Raw genomic sequence first — 20686 nt, forward strand, 5'->3', positions numbered from 1 at the left:
TGAACCCTGGTCCCGGGCTGACCTCTGCTTCCAGGTCTGCATCCTCTAACCAGTGAGCCACACTTCTCCACTAACAACATGTATTTACATCTAATATTCAAGGACATTGACTTGTGTAACCAAATGGTGTTTCATGAAAGGGCACGTCCCTTGAATGTGGGCCACGCCCCTTGAATGTGGGCCACGCCCCTTAATTGTGGGCCCCACCCCTTGAATGTGGGTCACTTTTTTCGTCAGTGCCCGGGCCAAATTGTGATCCCAATCCGACCCTGGGCACAGGGTCGACCAGCTTCGGCCATTGGCTGACTTTAGTGTGAGTGGTCAGGCTGCTCTTTACAAGGTGCACAGCCACTTACAAAGTAGTTTGCCTCAGTGCCGAGGGCCACTAGCGCTATGTATAATTTTGTAGACCAGAAAATATATTTGATTTTAGCCAAAAAAAAAAATTCTTTAAATTGTCGAAGGCCTGGGAACTCTCCTAAAAATAAAGTTTTACAAAAACTATGACAAAACAAGCATTGTTGAAATTAAAATGGTAGCAGCTAATGTCACTCTTGTTAACGTTGCCATGTTTTTTTTATCTTTGCCACATTTTGTTACCATGGCCCTGATTTACTAATTTTCAGGCCCATTCAGAGGCGCACTGGAAAGGGCTGCGAGCGACACCCAGTGGCGGAAGCTTACAGTCCGCAGTGACTTGGCTCATGTTAGCATCTAACCACATGCGTCTGCCCCTGGGCTGTGGGCTGTTCAGCTCATGTTATTGACATTTTTAATAAGTGGATTATTTGCACAGGCTCAGATAATTCTTCTTAAATGCAGCCTCCCCGGTCTAATCGGCACCTTTCCTCCTCTAGTGCCTCCCCTCGGTGACTGCCCTGCGCCTGCCTGGAAAGAAAGGTCTGAGAAAGAAGCCTGCCAGCTCCACACGCAACATGGCAAGACAAGGTAAACCTATACATTCACCATCTCTTTTCTGATGTTTACTTCTTTTTCATGAAGCCTTGGAAATTAAAGTTCACTTTGTGTTGCATACTGCTTCATTATCCACTCGGTGAACGAAAGCTAACCAAAACATTGCCTATTAAATATCGGTTTTCCTAGGAAGTTGCAGGTTTTACTGATCGATTCCCCCTTCCTAACCCTAATAGAAAAAGCTACCAAGATTGATCGAAATCTGGCATTTTTACTATGGCTGATCTGCAGGGACGTTTGTGCAAAAGGCAGTGGGGCAGATTTACAAGAAGGTGCTGCAGCGTGGAACTGCAAGCCCTTTGGTTGCGCCACGCTGCGGCACTTTCGGAGCACAGGAATGCGGCATATTTACAATGATATGTCGCATTCCTGTGCTCTCCCCTGCGCTGGTGCACAAACAGCTGCCATGCGCCGGTGCGGGCACCCTTGCACCATGGTGCAAGGGTGTCTGCGCCGTGGGGAGATGTTCCTTCTGCAGGAAGGGGGACCTTCTTGCAAGAAAACAATCACTACAGGCATTGTCCTCTTTCAATGTGTGCTGGATAATGCAGCACGCTTTCAAAGAGGAAAAAAACAAAGGAGAAATGAAAACATTTCTCCTTGTTGCGCCTCCCTATGCCTCCCCTGGGTAGACGTAGCATACTGACGCATTTCCAAGTTTATGATTCCTCGTAAATCTGGAAATGTGTCTGGTTCCATGGATGCTGAGTGGGAACACCCCCAGCAACAACCATGGAACTTCCCTTCAATGCAAAGTGCTGCGTGTGAAGGGGACGCATTTACAAGGACAGGAAAAGCCACGCATGGTGGATTTTCCTGTGCTTGTAAATATGGGGCAGGGCAATTTGCTACCTGTACGCCACAAAAAGTGACATACTGGCAGCGCAAGGGGCTTGCAAATCTGCCCCTTTTTTTGTAGTGAAACATATTTAGTGCACTCACAACGTGCAAGTTGCCGACACCTACGACTACAACCCGGATGTCCACTCCCCATATTCAGGAGCAACCACGAGCGAGAGTCTGACTCCCGTGGTGTGGTCAAACCACGACGGAGCCCTTTCATCCAATGAAAGATCAAAGCAGGGCAGTTACATGCACAAGGGAAATGGAGGCACAAAACCGCACAGCAAGTGGTCATTTCAAAATGCTGCAACATAGATAAATACAGCAGTGATTCAAGATCCAAATTCTCCATTACACATGCTCATAGCTGCCAAGTTTTGTGTTTATATATGTGTGACATTTTCATATTTTTAGTGCTGGCACTTATGAGTGACACTTCAGGACCTTATGCGTGACACTGAGTGACACATTTTAGCCTGTAGAACAAACAAGTAATTTAATTATCTGACATGACCCTGTCTGCGGAATGTAATGACACACCATCGCATTTCTGCAGGTAACACTAAAACCAGGGGAGAATCCGTCAGTGGTATTTCCTTCACCGCTCTGCCTGCTCATATTTTAGAAGCAGCTCATTTTTCTCTGTTTAGAAAACATCTTAAAACGTGGCTCTTCTCTCTGTAGACTTCGCCTAAAGTGCTTCTCTTGTCTCTGTTGGGATTGTTGTCTTCTGGCAAGCGTTTTATTTATTTATAATAAAAAAAAAAAAAAAATGTTGTCCTCATCTCACCAAAGACTCTGGCAGTTTTGACAAGTCGACGTACACTTAACTGGGTGCCACTCGACTCACTGCGTTTGTCTAGCCTACCACGGCCTTCCTCTTGATCCCGATGACTGGTGTAATCATTGGACGGATCCACAAAGCCAGGATTTGTTAACAGTTTATCAAGCGCAGGCGGCGACCCCAGATTAACAGGGGAGACCAGATGTTATCAAGCGGTTCCTCTTGGTCTAAACTAGCCATGAGCAGTGCAGCTTTCAACCAGCTTTCTCTAGTGGGGGGAGCCGGATCCTTCCATCTGATACATATCTCCCTTCTAGCCAGGATCACAAGGTAGAGAAGCAAACCAATATGTGACTGTGGAAGCGACCTTTTTACATGATTATTTATACCAAAAATCGCCAGGTGGAGATCCATCTCTAAATGCGTTTGAAAAATGGCTGTCAAGGAGTCCCCCACATTTTTCCAAAATATGGCTAATTCTGCACATTCAAAAAACATATGGATGTCCTCCACCTTACTAATAGAACACCTCGGGCATACTGGAGCAGGAACAGGTGCAAATTTGGCTATTTTGGCAGGGTGTAGTAAAGCCTGTTTAATACGAAAAAGTGATTTTTCTTTAGCCTAGCAGGCTTAATATATTTATACAGTAGCTTAAGGGAGATTTAAAAAAGCTTTCTATATCCTGAACAAGGGGGGACCTCGTGATCTTCTGCTTCAAGAAGGCTTAAATACCACAATGATATTTCTTTTTTTCCTTGGGCGTGCATCTTGGAATAATGTATATATACACTTACCTTCTGCTCTCGCGCTGCGCCTCTACTCCCGGCACTGCAGTTCCATGAGCACAGACTCCCAGCTCACCACCCAGTCCCAGATCTTCTCTCATGCTATTACTCCCAGCATGAGAGAAGCACAAAGATTGGGTGAAGCGGGCGGTTTCACGTTCCCCCAAGGACTGGGAGACGGGGCTCCTGAGCCCTGCAGATATCTCCAATGAATAGCCCGGAGATATCCAAGTGCGCATGTCGGTTTGGCCAGCCGAATACGGCCAGCCAGTTTCAGTGCCCACTACTCCTCCTCCCCCTGCTGGTGTCTCTGCAACCTGGCCCCGCACACGCCCCAGAGTCGTGAACTCGGCAAATTCGGCCAAGTCAATGAAAAATAAAATGATAATAAAAGTGTTTTAATATTGTTTTATTTGTCATGTTCTGCCTTTAACAGTGGGGGGACGCTCCTCCACCTTATCGGAGTAGCCGCCACTGCATTTCATACTATCCCAATGGTGATGGAAACTCCACTGGTGGATTTTCTCCAGGAGTTAGCACTTCATCCAGAAATCAGACGAGTCTCCAATGCCACTCGCCTCTGAATCAGGCTGGGCTGCAGGGCAGCCGAGATACTGCTTCGTACAGAAGATCTGCACTCATTTGCTGTTAAAGACCAGGAAACCAGTGACGCACTCCACTGCTCACAACGCCTTCTTTCTGACAGATATTCTTCTTGATTTGTTGCCTTCCTCTTCTCCATTTTGCTTTCCACCATTTTTCCTTTTATCCTTTTATCTCTCTCTTATGTCTCTCTCGTCTCTCATCCTACCTTTCCTCTCTTTATGACCCCTCTCTTGAGACTTCCCCTTCAACCTACAATCTTACTCCATCTTTGCGACTCTAATTTTACTTTCCTTTGTCTCCTTTGTCTTCTTTTCACTCTACGTTCTCACCCCTCCTCTTCTCATCTTTTCTATTCAGCCTCCTTCTCTACTATCCCTCCATCTCCTTCCTTTGTCTCTCTTCACTCCCCTCTTTTAGTTCCTAAAAAGACTAATAACTCAGGCTCCCTGAGGTTAAACTTTAATCCACCAGGAATGATAAGTATATTGATAATTAAACCTGTGATTAGTGGAAAACCTGAAAATAGAAGTTGGACAAGGTAAAGTGCCAATGTGACCCTGGACTGGCTTCAAGTGTCAGGACAAGAACATTCACATTTCAGAGGTAAGTACCCATTGAGTGTTCTCGCAGCACCTTAATTTGCACAATATAATACTCATCATTCAAACAACAATGCTTTTATGTTTTCAGGTACCCGGATAAACAATATTTAAACATTCCCAATAAAGGTTGATTTTAAAAAAAGGCCACGTCACACTGACAATCCAAAAAACTGTGTTATAAAGTGCATTATGAAGGGACCCCTCCTTCACAAAAACAACCCTCGCACCATCCCTGGGGTGACACAACCCTTGCACCATCCCTGGGTGACACAACCCTCGCACCATCCCTGGATGACACAACCCTCGCACCATCCCTGGATGACACAACCCTCGCACCATCCCTGGATGACACAACCCTCGCACCATCCCTGGATGACACAACCCTCACACCATCCCTGGGTGGCACAACCCTCGCACCATCCCTGGATGACACAACCCTCGCACCATCCCTGGATGACACAACCCTCGCACCATACCTGGATGACACAACCCTCACACCATCCCTGGGTGGCACAACCCTCGCACCATCCCTGGATGACACAACCCTCGCACCATCCCTGGATGACACAACCCTCGCACCATCCCTGGATGACACAACCCTCGCACCATCCCTGGATGACACAACCCTCACACCATCCCTGGGTGGCACAACCCTCGCACCATCCCTGGATGACACAACCCTCGCACCATCCCTGGATGACACAACCCTCGCACCATCCCTGGATGACACAACCCTCACACCATCTCTGGGTGGCACAACCCTCGCACCATCCCTGGATGACACAACCCTCGCACCATCCCTGGATGACACAACCCTCGCACCATCCCTGGATGACACAACCCTCACACCATCCCTGGGTGGCACAACCCTCGCACCATCCCTGGATGACACAACCCTCGCACCATCCCTGGATGACACAACCCTCGCACCATCCCTGGATGACACAACCCTCGCACCATCCCTGGATGACACAGCCCTCGCACCATCCCTGGATGACACAACCCTCACACCATCCCTGGGTGGCACAACCCTCGCACCATCCCTGGATGACACAGCCCTCGCACCATCCCTGGGTGGCACAGGGTTTTGACGCGTTCCCAGATTTACCTTTCTTGTAAATCTGAGAATGTGCCAAAAACGGTGGGTGTTGAGTGGGAAAACCCACAGCAACGCCCATGGCATGCCTCCCGGGGGCAGTGTGAGGCAACGCAGCGACTTGCACTGCTTTGCCTTGCACCATATCTACAACGCCTTGAAAAGCCACGCAGTGTGGCCTTCCTTGGCCTCGTAGATATGGGTCTGCACTGGGCGCAGCAGGAACTGCAAAAAATGTGTTGTTCCAGCAGCTCACTGGGCTTGTAAATAAACCCCTAATGGCCTCATGTACTATATTGTGGTGTAGGGCAGCACCACCACCCTTCCTGCTGCGCCATCTTACATCAAAAGAAAAGGGCAGAACGCTCAATAGAACGCTCCGTATCTATGAGATGCCGAGCGTTCCTGTCCTCTTCCACAGCGCTGGTAACAAAATGACTGCCATGTGCCAACGCAGGTACCCTTGCACCATGGTACAAGCGTGTGTGCTATGAAATCAGATTCTTTTTGTGGGGAGGGGGCACCTTCCCTCACACCCTTACTCCACCCCTGGGGAGAAGTAAGCTTTTGACGCATTCCCAGGCGTGCTGCTTGTTGTAAATCTGAGAATGCGTCAAAACCCATGGGGGTTACATGGAACACTCACCGTAACGCCTCCCCATTACAAAATATATCTATGCAGCCATGCAAAGACACTCAGGGTGGCTTTACTTGGCCTCGTAGATATGGGTAAGCCCCGTGCCCCGCTAGAACGTCATAAAAAGTGACGTTCCATCGGCGCACTGGGCTTGTAAATAAGCCCCTCAGTGTTCTTGGGTGCTACAACGATACAACACGTGCCTCTCGCTTGTATTGCAACCAGGCAGCTTTTTTTTTCAAACGTCCTGTGATTCTGGGCCAATTTTAATCTCCTGTGCCTAAAAATGAAGGTTTCCACCTGTAACGCAACTGGTGCTCGTGTAAAGCGCTCTGATACCTTTGGGTGGAGATTGCGCTATATAAAACTGCAACAACAACAAAATCGCTCTGAAGAAAAGATTGCAAAAAAAAAGCGCTCTGGAGAAAGGATTGCGGATCAGAAACCCATCCTGAATTCGGCATGACATACATTTCTCTGTCTCTGATCCCAAGTAAATGATAAAAGAAAGGCTGTTAGCATTAGTCCCGGCAAGGCTAAGATCAGCAAGGCACTTTACTGTGGGCTCCAGGGAGTGCAGAATTCGAAGCACCCACCAACCGAGCACGAAGGATCCCCCTTTACAAAACACATTGGGCTGATCCCATTCAACACAGAATTCATCGTATTCTGAAACTGACTGCATTGCACAACTGCCCGCCCTCCACCCAGGGTCGGACTGGGAACCAAAACCGCCCTGGCAACCTGCTCGGTCGGGCCCCCTTGGAGGGAGGGGGATGCAGCCGAGCTGTTTGCTTGGGCCGGTTTCGGCTGATTTTGTTACAGTGGGCCGATATTGCCGACCCCTGGAAACAAAAACGGCCCCCAGGGGCCTAAAACTGGCCCTCCCACTGGGAAAACGCCCGGTGCCCGCACGGCCAGTCCAGCCGTGCCTCCACCCCCAACTAGGAGGCCCATTAGGTGGGAAAGAGGCTGCCCAGGGCTTCCCCTTCGGAGCACAGCGCAAAAAAAGGCACTGCCCAGGTTTGCCAACTAGCGATCCTTCGCTGCAAATTATCTTTGCGCATTCCACATCCTCCAGCCCCCTCTGCTGGCTCTGTGTGGTACTGTAGCATGTGGTACAATGTGGTGTTACTAATAAAAGTTACATTTCGTGCAAGTACTACAACTATCCACTCAGGGGAAACGCCCATTGGGCTAAAAGTGCTACAGCCCCTCCGTCGTGTGTCTTGGCCCTAGCTGCTGTAGCTTCCATGACACACTCAAATCTTTATCTGATCTATACTGGACTGGACTGCAATGGAGATATGGGCCTAAATGACAGCCCCATAATATGTGGAAAGTATTTGAAGTGCATTTAAAAAATTGTGGGAACTATGATCCCCAGTGTAATGTCCCTGTGGACAGTGACACAAAATATTCTGCAACTGTTTTGCGGCTCTTTCGTCTTCAGGCAAAAGATACAGCATACCTTAATTTAAAAAGAAATGTCAAAATAATCTGTGAATAAATGCATTCTTTTAGGCTATGAAAGCTGGCTTTGGTAATAGAGTCACTGCAGATGTCTGTGTGTGTAACCAGACAGCCACATAACTGAATCCTGGTTTGGGCATGCTAGTATAGTGATCTGCAGTCAGGGCACGAGTCGAGGGTACACACAGGTACACAGCATCCACCCGCTATTTTCACAGGGTGGACACCGTCCCCCCTCCCAAGAAGTTGGGCCCCACACAAATATGTTGGTGTCCCTGGGTAATTTTCAGACACCGGGACAGGTTCAGCAGCGCCTGCACGTTGCCTGCTTTCCATTCCCAACAGCGATGTGCAGGCAGCGAGGGGTCTTTTTTTCCACCTCCAGCTGGGCCAAAGTTAAGGGGCCATCAGGCCTCCTTTAGTTTGTATATCCTGACTGGAGGTGCCCTGGAACCTCACACTTAAATGTAAATGCGACACAGGGGAAACAAAGGCACACAGCTTGTTATCTCTTCACAGATACTTAAGAGAGGCAGTTTTGCCTTTCTTCAGTCCCTGGATATAAGAGATGCATGCACCGTAAAAATGTCAGGTGTGTTTGTCTGTCCCAGTATTTACACAAATAACAATTCCAATAGCACAATTTAATTTCTTTTATATCGCTACATAGCACAATGCAGGGTGTCAGAGCTCTTTACATGAGATACACATTATAGATTGACAATAAATCATGTGATGTGTTAATCAATGTACAAGATGAGTTACACGAGACAGTGAGGGTTACAAGGTGTAGGAGTCACATGTCCTTCATACCTCACTGTAGTCTATTAGAAGGATTACAATTTATGAACTGCAGGTAACAAAAGTATCTCTGTCTTAAAAGCAGTAACCCACTTTACTACCTACATAAAATTAAAATCTGTCATCTGTATGTTACTGATGTGCTTTGCAGAAGACAAATTAACCAGCTATGCTACTTTGATTTAAGCCTGGGACTTCACAAAACACACATATCTCTAACAAACGCGTTCACCCCCAGAGTTATCTCAACATTATTACTATTCCCTGAAATTTACTGGGCACCTTTAAAGCAAATGCCTTAACCCAATCACATGTTTCAAAATGCAGACATTGCAACCAATAAAGGAGACTAGATCTACTGCCATGCTTCTCCTTGTTACCAATTTCTTTGTGCTAGGGTTAAAAAATATATAAATATATTAGTTGAGGCCCAGATTTTGCCTCTGTGTTGCGCCACTTTATTTGCACAACCCCAACACCAGAGCTCGTAATGTGCTGAAATGTATTAATTATATACCTGATAAACATGTATGAGGTCTTAATATCTGATGCCACTTCTTGTGATGTCAGATCCAGTGAGGTACAATATCACGCGTTGTGACATCATGCGCTGTGATGCCACGCGCCATGATTTCACTTTCATACTGCCTAACCTGGTTAGTTCCCACCCTCTTCTTTTTTTAGGACTTGTGCCCTGTCTGTATTTATAGCGCTACGCTGTCCCAGCCTGCGACTGAAAGCGCTGGCAATATGCAAGATTCTGTATTATATATATATCACACACAGTAAGAAAGGCTGCTGTAAAATGTGCAGAGATTATGAGGCAAATTTACTCACTGTTCATGTAATGTAGCGAGCAACCAAAGTTGTGCTGTGTTGCGTGAAAAGTAGAGATAAGAACAGCACAACATCTAATAAATTATGGCGAATATCGCCATATCTACATAGATTTGGCGCATTTTTCTTCTCTCATTGTGTTTCCACACTTTACGCTAACATGAGCCAACACACACACTGGCCCTTGAACAAGGGTGTGTGTGTTCTGGCAAGCATAGGCTTTGCACAAGGAAGGTACTCTTCCACTGAAAGATATTCAGCTTAGACATAGTTTAACACTTTTCACACTTTATATATGTGTTGTACAGTGCAGCATGTTTGTAAAGTGGGAAGAACTTGGAGAAAAAAAATCCTTTCACCAAGTCAAAGCCAGCCTCAAAATTGTGTAATTCTCCTGTGCAAAGCCCTGTCCACAAATGTTAATATAGGCCTTTGTGTTACAAACAATGGGTGAGTGCATGAGAACGCCCATGTATCACCCATGCTAGGCCGCCTTGACGCAAAGCAGCACTGCGCTACTGGTGTTACTTTAGGCCTACTTTCCAGTGCAAATAAAGTTCTGCACTAGAAAGTAAATCCAAAGTCAATTGTTTTTATTGGCTTTCAGCACTTTTATGACGCCAACCCAGAGCAAATTGTTAGTAAATCTGCCTAATGTGTTTAAAATAAAAAGCAAGTGTGTTAAAAAGTATATATTTTTAATAATACACAGACTGTGCCCTGCACAAACCTTTTTTAATTCGTTTCCATTAGAAGGATGCACTCAGAACGCAGCTGATAATACCCTCCATTAGATCTCAGAAACAATACACCTTTGTCACCATGAAGCCTCAAATGACTCCATCAATTAAAGCCATATACTGCCTCCTAAGGCCCCTTTAGAATGGATGATTACCCATCTGTACAAGTTTACATTTCTTTCAGGTTGCTAGCACCAGGCAAGTAGATTTGATTCTTATGTTGCTGCATGGCTCTCACGTTGCTTCACAGAACAGGAGACCGATGCCCCCACACCTTTGCTTTCAGTCGGGGGCACCTGAAGGTGGTATTCGTTCTGCAATAGTGGTGGGGTTTTCTTTTACAAAAAAAAGTATGGAAACTGATTGCAAACATCATATAAGATTGGGAAAGAGGTCCCCAATAGATTCCGCCCACTTCAACCAATGAGTTCACCCAAAATCCTGCTGGTAGAGGAGGAGTTGTTTGATTTCATGCCTCTCATGGCTCATGGTGTTGCATTCTCTCTGTCTACTCAGCCTACCTACAAGATGCCCATAAAAGGCATGGACCCTAACTGGAATCTGAAGAGCAGAATTCCCATGTGGAAACCCTTTCCACACAATTATTTAAGGTCCAGTGTTCCAGCTCCCAGATTTACTGGGTGGAGGAACAACAAATCCAGGTTTACTAACAGGACAATGCAGCAGCTACAAGCACTGTCAGAAAAGGATGCATTGTAGTGAGGGTCCAATTTATGTCTCCTTCCCAAACCTCAGACGAGGCACAAGGTGCTCTCCTGCCAGCCAACATTCTCCAATCCTTCCTGCACCCTGCACGCTTTTACCACTAGCTGGAGGCAGTTGGTAAATGTGTGCATTAAACCCAACTGAAAAGGAGATACAATGTGCAATACTTATAGATAAGTTTGGGTCCTAATAGTAGTTTCCTATTCTGTGGGGTTTAACTTGCATGATATGGTTGGGTTGTTACCGCCCAGAACTGATAATTACTGACGCAGAGTTTGCAGACCATAGTGCATTCCAACTTGTAATTGGGACTATGTTGGTACTTAAATTGCCTGGGATGGATCATCAGTGTTAAAAGGCCTAGTTATCACATCCCACCACATCTACAAATACATAGTAGGATAATCCATCACATGTTAACTTCAACAAAAAGACAGAGAATGTCAATCATATCTTGCGTGTAGTGTTTCAGAATTTTTAGTGGGTGCCGTCAGGCACTATACACATGGCAGGTGGTACATTTGAGAAGAAATTGATCAAAAATGAGGAGTTGTGGCTATTTTCCTTGGAGATAGCGCTTTCTCATCTGAGGAAATCCTCAGGTGACGGGTGCCTGACCTATAGGTAAACTGGGAGATAGCTCAGCTATGGGAATCCTCAACATATCATGTATGTCTAATGAGAGGCATACCACTACCCCCTAAAGAACACACCTCCATGAGCAGTTTCTCAGGCTACATGGTAAGACAGATGTAGAATTTGCTTTAAAGTATGGTTTGTGCATTTTTTTACCAGGATGAGTTGAGTTGATAACAAAGTTTATTTAGACAATATTCTATAAACCATACATAGAGCAATGGATTACACATAGTGATAAAAGATATTTAAAAGCACAATTCATTTTACACATTTACAACACTTGTAAAACCATAGCATAAAATTGGGAAACACTGTACTTTTTAATCTCTCCCGCCCTCCTTTGTTACCTCCGTTATATATTCTCTTGTTGCTTTCAGAAATTTCCCCAATGCAATTGTAATATCCAAAAAAGTCAGTTCTGTAAGGAGGTCAATGGCATCTGCACGGGAGGTCACCTCATATTTTATAAAAATTGGACGTAAAAAGGCTTTCCGAATTGCTAAAATCCATGTACAATCAAACAGTATATGTAAAATATCATTTCTTACTCCTAGGCCACATTTACAGGTTCCGTCCGGGTGGATCAGACCATTCTTATTTTTCTTTCAATCTTCCATGGATTTAGGCCCACCCGAACCTTCAAGATTTCCTGTCTTAGCCATCTATTGGGCAGTAAATCCAAATATGGGAATCGGACCTCCTTTTCCCATTCATTCTTTACCCAATTCCCTGATTTTTTTAACCTCAGATAGTCCATGTCTTGTGATCTGGAAAATTCAAGCCCTTTGTCTCTAAGCATTTTTTTAGTGCAGGCTATATTCCACATGGTGGAGAGATGCTCAATTTCAAGCGCGCGGCTACAGTCTGGAGAGTTTTCTTCACATCTCGCGCCCAGTGTAAGCTGCTCGCTTGAATTTCCTCTCTACACCAAATCGATACCTTCTCTTCACCATCAGACTCCTGTCGGTTCCAAAATCTTATTAAGGACGTTTGAGTCTTTACATCCCATGATGTCAATCCCACCTCCATTCTGATAGCTTGTATCATGGAGCTATTTGGTAAGGCCAACAACATTTTCAAAATGTTACCTTCTTCCCGGTCCCACCCTCTTTTACCACTCAGGTAAAGCACCTCTGCACCATAAAGTACTTGTGGGGGGATCATCACTTCAAATGCCTTTAAAAGCGGTCTGTGTGACATGTCACCGTAATCTTTATTAAATTTTTTCAGACCACAGACCGAGGAATAAGCCTTAGCCGTTTGTGCCTCCACTTGGGTATTCCACTTTAGTGTGCTATTAAACCAGAGGCCTAAATATTTGTATTCACCTACTACGTCTAGTTTATCCTGTCCTAAAAACCAATTAAAATTATTTACCCTCTTTCCAAAGCATAGGATCTTAGTTTTTTCCATATTTACAGTTAAAAACTTTTTATCACAATATTCTTTAAAAACATTTAATTTCCTTTGGAGGCCCATTTCGGTTTGATCCAAGATCACAAGGTCATCGGCATATAAAAGGCATGACACTTTATTGCAATTCATACGTGGACTCGCACTTCTTTCAACTTCCAAGGCAGCGGGGAGATCTGCCAAGAAAATTGAAAAAAGCAAGGGTGCCAGAACGCACCCTTGTCTCAAACCGTTCCTTACTGGGATTTTTTGTGTTAGTGAGCCCTTTGTGTCTGTAATGACCTGGGCCCAATTGCCACTATGTAAGTCTTTTAAGATGTTTAATATACCCTGTGGCATTCCATAATTTTCTAATACTTCACAGAGACTACTTCGGTCCACTGTGTCGAACGCCGCCCGGAAATCGACGAAACAGCAAAATAATTTGCCATTTTGTTCCATCGATTTCCTAGCCAATGCCCACAGTGCAAAACAATGATCTATCGTCGAGTGGCCTTCTTTGAAGCCACCTTGTTCGACGGGGACGATAGACCTATGTTCCACCTAAACTTTTAGCTTTCCTAGGATTATTTTAGAATTTTTTTTTTCACCTATATCCAATACGTTTATTAGCCTATAATTCTTCGGGGCATATACATCCCCTTTTCACATGTAGTGGTCTTATTATGGCTCCCTTCCAGTTTGGAGGCATAATCCCTTGGTCTAAAATTAAGGCAAACATTTTCGCAAAGAATTCCGTCCACCAGGTCTGGTTTGAGTTTAGTAATAGGGCTGGTAAATTATCTGGGCCTGCAGCTCTAGTTAGATTTAATGTCCTTATTATCTTATGGACATTTATTATTGAGCATTCTTGTTTTAGGTCCTCTACTAGGCCTTTCCAATCCCCTGGTACCTCATTTCCAGTCCCCCTCCCAGGGGCGTATAATTGCTCTATGTATTCTGCCCATGCCTCTTCTTCCACTACGCAAGATATAGGAGCAACCGAAAGTCCCGTTGCTGACTGGATTAGCTTCCAGAACTGCTGTGTGTTCTTGGTTTCGATTGCTTCTAATAGCTTGCTCCAACACATTTCGTTATAGGATCTTTTAGCATTGCGAATTAGGGCAATATAATCTCTTTTTATTTTTACTAGGTTATCTGCCCTCGATTTCTCAAATTTTTTCCGTAGGCTACGTTCTTCTCTCCTAACTTCTTTTTTCTTTAGTAAGCAGTCCTGGTTAATCCAAGATCCTTGCTTTGCTTGTGCCCTTCCATTGTTCTTATTGGGGCATTCACCATGCCTTAATTCTACACTTATGCTTTTCACTACTTGAGTTATTTTCTCCACGTACCAACATAAATTTTGGCCGCACAAGTGACCTAGTTGCACCTTATGTTGCAGACTAGTTAGCCTCTCGATATATTTTTCTGTTAACCGAGTGGCTATCCGCTTAGGATAATCCATCTCTTGGGGCATAACTCTATCGCATACAATATGTTGGGCACTTACAAGCTCTAATTTTAAAATTTTGTGATCGCTGCAATCCGCGGGGTCAATCCTAAAATCTTTTACCAACTCAAAATTCCAAGCCAACATAAAAAAATAATCTATCGGGCAATTTTGTGACCCATATTTAAAAGTTTTCTTCGCCGGGCAGTCCTGAGTTGTCCTTCCATTTAGACAAAATAAACTTTTTGTTGCCAAAAAATTGCCCAAGTTGGCCGCGTTAGGTGGTATTTTATTTTCCAGAAATACGGCTTTTTTTACTTCACATGCCTCTAGGATTTCTGTATACAACTGATCTGACAATTTTGGGTTTAGTTTATGGTTAAAATCTCCCAATAACAACATCAAGTCATTTCCATACTTATCACATAGTGTATCCATATCATTCTTAAAATATGACAATTCGACTCCATATTCTTTCCGTGAACTCCACTGTATATACACATTTAGAATCAACATATTTTCATATTTTTTATCAATAATTGATGTTTGAATTCTACAAGCCAAGAGTCACTTGGATGTCACGGGTATCTGAAGGGCCGTACGTAATAAACAAGTTGAGATCAAAGTCAGCAAGCCACCGGCTGGGCGGCCCGAAGTAGATTTTTCTGCTGGGCGATAAATTTGTTTAAACCCTTCCACAACCGGGGGTTCACCACAGAGCCAGGTCTCTTGTATACAAATAATTTCACACTTTTTTGCGAGATCATTCAAAGCTTCCCGTTTTATTTGGGTACCCATCCCATTTATGTTCCAAGAGACCATGCATGTGCTCCGTGGCTGCCCCTTAACCTATTCTACATCACTTAGGTGGTCATAGATTATAGATTTCTCCCTATAACTTTGTGAGGGGCCTGCCCGACTTTCAATATTGCTCCAATTTTTCCAAGACTCCACTAGGTCTGTTTACCAGGATGGTGCCAGAGCACCAGCACTCCTCATGTGCAGTCTTGGCATAGCTGGGTACTGCCTCTTTAAACTAATGTAGCTTGCCAGCAAAATGCTTGTGAAACCATATTCTGCTGCCAAACTAAGCCTAGGTACTTTTAAAGCAGCATAACTTTGATATTCGGTGTAATATGTTACCAGAACAAAACCGCTGCACAATTAAAACACTACTTTGCGCACTGCTTGTTCCTGTGTTACCATAAAAAACTGGTAGCCATGTGGTCTACTTGATTTACCTATTGTGGGCCATTCAAGGTTGTCTTTTCTTCCAAACAAACACAAGGAGATGATGGACGGAGCGCTGAAACTTTTCAGACATTCATCCCCAGTCACAGATCTGGGTTGAATCCATCATCGTTCCTTAGCTCACTTCGCCACCTCAGTTCAGACCCAGCTATATGCAAATCAGTCTTGACCCTGTGCCTCATGGGAACAGTCCAGCCTGAACAGCCAAGCCAGTTCTTCCCTGAACCGGAAACAAGCTTCCTGGGACTGGTTTCTGGATAAAACCCTTAATCAGCCAGGCTAGCTGGAATCTAGTGGTAAAGTGAGCAAGGGACCCACATCTGGGCATACCCTACCAACTTAGAGCGAACAAAGCAAACGCAAGGAGATGATGGACAGAGCGCTGAAACTTTTCAGACACTCACTTCGCCACCCAATTGCAGACCCAGCCATATGCAAATCAGTCTTGACCCTGTGCCTCATGGGAACAGTCCAGCCCAAACTGTCAAGCCAGGTCTTCCCTGAACCGGAAACAAGCATCCTGGGATCGGTTTCGGGGTAAGGCAGGGCTGATTGCTATAATGAATATATACTTTATGGACAACCATTATAGAGAATATGAATATGGTCAATCTTTTCAAAATAATTTTGAAGAACTTTGTAATAAATGTTACATTTTATGATGCTCATTGCCTCTGAACAATATTGATGGTTAGTGGGTTTCACACTTTGCACTAGGGCTTTAGAACAAAATTAGAACATTAGTTTAAGTGGCACGATTTCTGTTTCTGTTGGAATTACCTCTGTTGGACGTTACCCATCTGCCAAACTTTCTATATGTTCTGGAGCTTGAAGGAAGACATTGAAAATTGGCATAAAGGGTTGAAATATCTTTGCAAAAATTGGCTCTAAAGTGTTTTGGATTGAAATTTATGAAAGATGCTTTTAGGTTGTTTTACTCAGGCCCCTTTTTTTATAGACCTCTTTCTGTAGCCTATAATCATTGCCAAATCCACTAAAACAAGTTTGTTATAATCCGACCACATTTGATCAATATATTTAAAATGCACAATTTACCTTTCTATTTTCTTGCATTGGCTCCAAGGATAGCTCCGCCCCATTGCTTCAAATGTTTGCCCAGCCTCCATTGGTTGACTTGTTGGTCCCTCCAAAGTTCAGGTCTAGTTGCGACCCTGTATCTACTAGTACAGTATATTAATGTAAGGCAGAAACAATCCGCCGCAAATATGGTCTGCAGGGATTCACCGGGCACAGGCATTGAGGATAAAAAACAACGCTTCCTACCCAGGCTTTCTAGAGATGCCGGGAATTGCCACCCAGGAATTCGTACACATACAAAATTGCACCAACCAGGGTACCACCTTCATTATGTCTGCACTCCCCTAATCCTCTCAGACTCACCCTGTGATATTTGCCACATGGGGCCACCTGACCAAACAGAACAAAATAGGAAGCTTCGTGTCCCATCATGCTTTAAAGCCTCCAAGGTGTCTGTGGATGATGTAACCATCTGAATGCGGGGCGCTTGAATTTGAGATGCCTCCTGACAACTGGCTGAAGCGGGCAAGTAACTACCCTTCCCTCCCTGCCTTCACGAATACTTGTGCATGTTGGCAAATGGGAGTTTGGTCCAGAAACCCCCGAGTTCTCCAGGGCCCATGTATTGATAGGTAGCATTATGTGGTGTTTAGAGGAATTCTGACATATTTTGGCCTAGTTGCTGCTAGATAACTGCACTTGTGGTTACCTGTTTATAAATAAAATATAGCAATATTGGGTATTTAGTGGGGTGCCTGAAGCTTTTGGTCTACTGGAAAAAATCAAAGGTTACAGGGATGTTATAGTTAGGTAATAGAATCTTTAAAAAAAAAACCTTCTAACTATAATGTCCCTGAAAACTTAATTTTTATATGAATTTAGAAGTTTAAAAACAATATATATTTCCTAACTGTAACCCGTAATCTTTAAAAGTGTGAGTGGCTGTGTAGGTTGGTGAGTGGGTGTGTGAGTGGCTGTATAGGTCTGTGACTAGGTATGTGAGGGGTTTTGTGGGTGTGAGTGGCTGAATGGGTCTGTGAGTGGCTGTGTAAGTGGCTGTATGTGGATGTGTGGGTATCTGAGAGGGTCTATGATTTGGTGCATGAGTGTCTAAGTTGGAGTCTGAGTGAGTACACAAGTGTCTGTGTGGGTGTCTGAGTGGATGCCTGAGTGAGTGTCTAAGTTGGTCTGTGAGTGGGTGTGAGAGTGTCAGAGTCGGTTTGTGAGTGCCTCCATGAATGTGTGAGTCATCTGTGAGTGAGTGCATGGGTGTTTGATTGAGTCTGCGAGTGGGTGCGTGAGTGAGTCTCTCAGTGGGGGTGGGTGTGTGAGTCTCAGAGTGGGTTCAGGAGTTGATGCATGAGTCTCTTATTAGGTCTGTGAGTGGGTGTGAGAGAGGTTGAGTGGGTATGTTAGTGAGTGCATAAGTGCCTGAGTGGGGTTTTGAGTAGGTGTGAGAGTGTCAGAGTGGATCTATGAGTGGGGGTATGAGTGTCTGAGTGGGTCTTTCAGTGTGTGTGAGAGTGTCTGAGTAGGTCTGTGAGTGGGTGTGTGAGTGTCTGAGTGTGTCTATGAGTGGGTGTATCAGTGTCTGAGTGGGCCTATCAGTGGGTGTGTGAGTGCCTGAGTGTATGAGTGGGTGTCTGTGTGGGTGTATCAGTAGCTGTGTGAGCGACTAGGCCACAGGGAATCACACCTGCCCCTTTATCAAACAAGAATCCACAATTTAGCACAAGAAATGTACTCAAGTGGAGTGATTTGTTCTGGTTAATTTTTAACAGCCACCTCATTGAGTAAATGTCCAGTGCGTAATATATCTATTTAATTGGCCACAAGGAAATCTCTCTAGTGACATTGTGTGCATTTCAGCAATTCAATTTCGGCACCAGGGACCCCATCCCCGTGGCCTCACCACATCTTTCTGGGTGCCCTGGCCCCATCCAGGACACTCGGTTTGCATATTAGGGACCGCAGGGGAAGCTTACAGGCCCCGTGGTCCTAGCAGGCTCCCCACCTCCTGAGGGACCTGGCACTGCTCTTGCACACAGAGAGCTTCTCTAAATGCAGCTCTCTGCATGTAGAAGCAATGCTTTAATCTCTTTCCCTGCCCTCATGTCGGTGGGCAAGGAAAGAATTGAAAACTCCACTTCCAGGGAGCTGGAGCATTTTTACAGCTCCCATTTTCTGGAAGTGGAGTGCTTGCTTCTGCCTGGTGGGAGCTGTCAGTTCTTCCGCCAAACAAAAGCAACCTGCTATCTCCCATGGCTGGGCACCTTGTGAAATAGCAGGAGCCGGCCCTGAGGGGGCGGTCCCAAGAGCTATTACTGGCACAAGGAGGCTGGCAGCACGCCCCCTCCTTTAATTGGCACAGGCCGGCCCCGGTGAGGTGATGGCCCCCCAGTTTCTGAAGTTATTTGGGCCGGGGAGTCTTTGCGGCCCGCACTAGATTTATTTGAGCCCCGGGTAGGGGGTGGTCCTGGGGGCTTCAAACAGTCTCAGGAGGGGATTCCATGCAGCCACCCTCCATCAATTAAATAAAGCCCTGAGGAGGTGTGTAAGACTGATTGCAATCTTGACTTCACTATCTCTTTATGATTCCACTGCTGTTTTGCCCTGATTGAGAATGATGGGGTACCCCGTGTGCACCAACTCTGAAAGGATGCTATGTCTGACCGGCAAATTCAAGAATGGAACCTGTGGTGTTGGATTTACCAGCCAGAAACTCTGCATGTTGTCTGTTTGCACAGAGTTCTTTTTTATGTGGCAATATCTGGTAGTATACATTGTGTGCAAGTACAGAACATGGAAATGACATTCAAAAACAGGATAAGTACAATATTCAGTTGCCACTGCCATCTAGATCCATAATACAAAATATAAGTGTTCCTTGCGTAGCCTTCTGGACACATTATTCACTGCAGAAAGCTTGCTTCTACTTCTTTGGCATCTATGTCTGAAGTTATAATTAATTCCTATCTTTTGTCAATAATAGTTGTCCTTACTAGGAAACAAGGCTTTCTTCAAACATGGCCGCTTCGCGAATCAGAAAGGTTACATTTAGTGCTAGTTGTTGCACAAGAAGATGTCATGAAAGAAAAGATGAGCGGAGGTGCATAGGGTATTTGGTGCACAAACTAGTAATCATGTGGGAGCTAGGATATGTCAGCCCGTTACCCAAAATATCAAGGCAGTATCTTCACCCCCTGGGCAGCGGACAACAGTAATAACAATAATCAATCAATCAGGATTTATAAAGCACAGCAAATCACCCATGAGGGTCTCAAGGCGCTTGAGTTGCTAGTGAAAAATTAGACAAAAGCATGAGAAAGCACTCAGAAAAACAGGTAAGAGGAAGGAAAAAGCAGTACAATATGAAACAAAAGCAAGAGAAAGTGCTCAGAAAAACAGGGACAAAGGAAGGGGAAACAGTAAAAATAAAAAGAGGAAAAAGCATCAGAAAAGTTGGGAAGTATTAGAGTGGTGCAGCAGCACAGGAGATCTTGGCCTGGGGCAGATTACAAAACATTAAACGTCATGTCCAGTAACTTCTGTTAAAAACACAGATGTGACAATCTAGTCACTAGATGTGGCCGAGCACCACATTTCAGCCTGAGTCCATGGGAAGAGCAGATCAGGAGTTTCATCACCGCATAAGCGTAGGGGTGGAGCAGGTGATCCAGTGCCACTTATGCATAAGGCAAAGACAAAATGATGTGACGTGGCTATTCTTGAGGAATGCATGTCACATCAATGACCATTGGACATATGTAATAAAATGATTGAGGGACATTACATGTAGATTACCCTCATTTTAATACACATCAAGCTATTGGCCCAATTACAAGTTGTGCAGAGCAAAATTCCTTTGTGCCACTCTGCTCTGCCCAATTATAATACAATTAGTGCTCCATATCTGGGCTTAACAGGTGCTGCAACATTGGGCACCATTTTAACAGCTAGAAATTTCTGCCCCTAAAATGGGCTTAGGGATTGGACTGCAGCCCATTC

The 20686-nt window shown here is 44.8% G+C and overlaps 1 protein-coding gene across 1 annotated transcript in view; it reads left to right on the forward strand.

Moving 5' to 3' along the window:
* The first annotated feature begins 834 nt into the window (after positions 1 to 834).
* The window catches only part of LOC147725954 (uncharacterized), a 62586-nt gene continuing 42734 nt past the window's right edge, over positions 835 to 20686 (forward strand). Inside the window, exon 1 of the mRNA XM_086960079.1 lies at positions 835 to 948. Coding sequence (XP_086816205.1) covers positions 936 to 948 — 13 coding nt within the window. The 5' untranslated portion in view covers positions 835 to 935. The remainder of the gene's footprint in view (positions 949 to 20686) is intronic.

This window comes from Lissotriton vulgaris, chromosome 3_1, assembly GCF_964263255.1.
Source record: "Lissotriton vulgaris chromosome 3_1, aLisVul1.2, whole genome shotgun sequence".
NCBI classification, from domain to species: Eukaryota; Metazoa; Chordata; class Amphibia; order Caudata; family Salamandridae; genus Lissotriton; species Lissotriton vulgaris.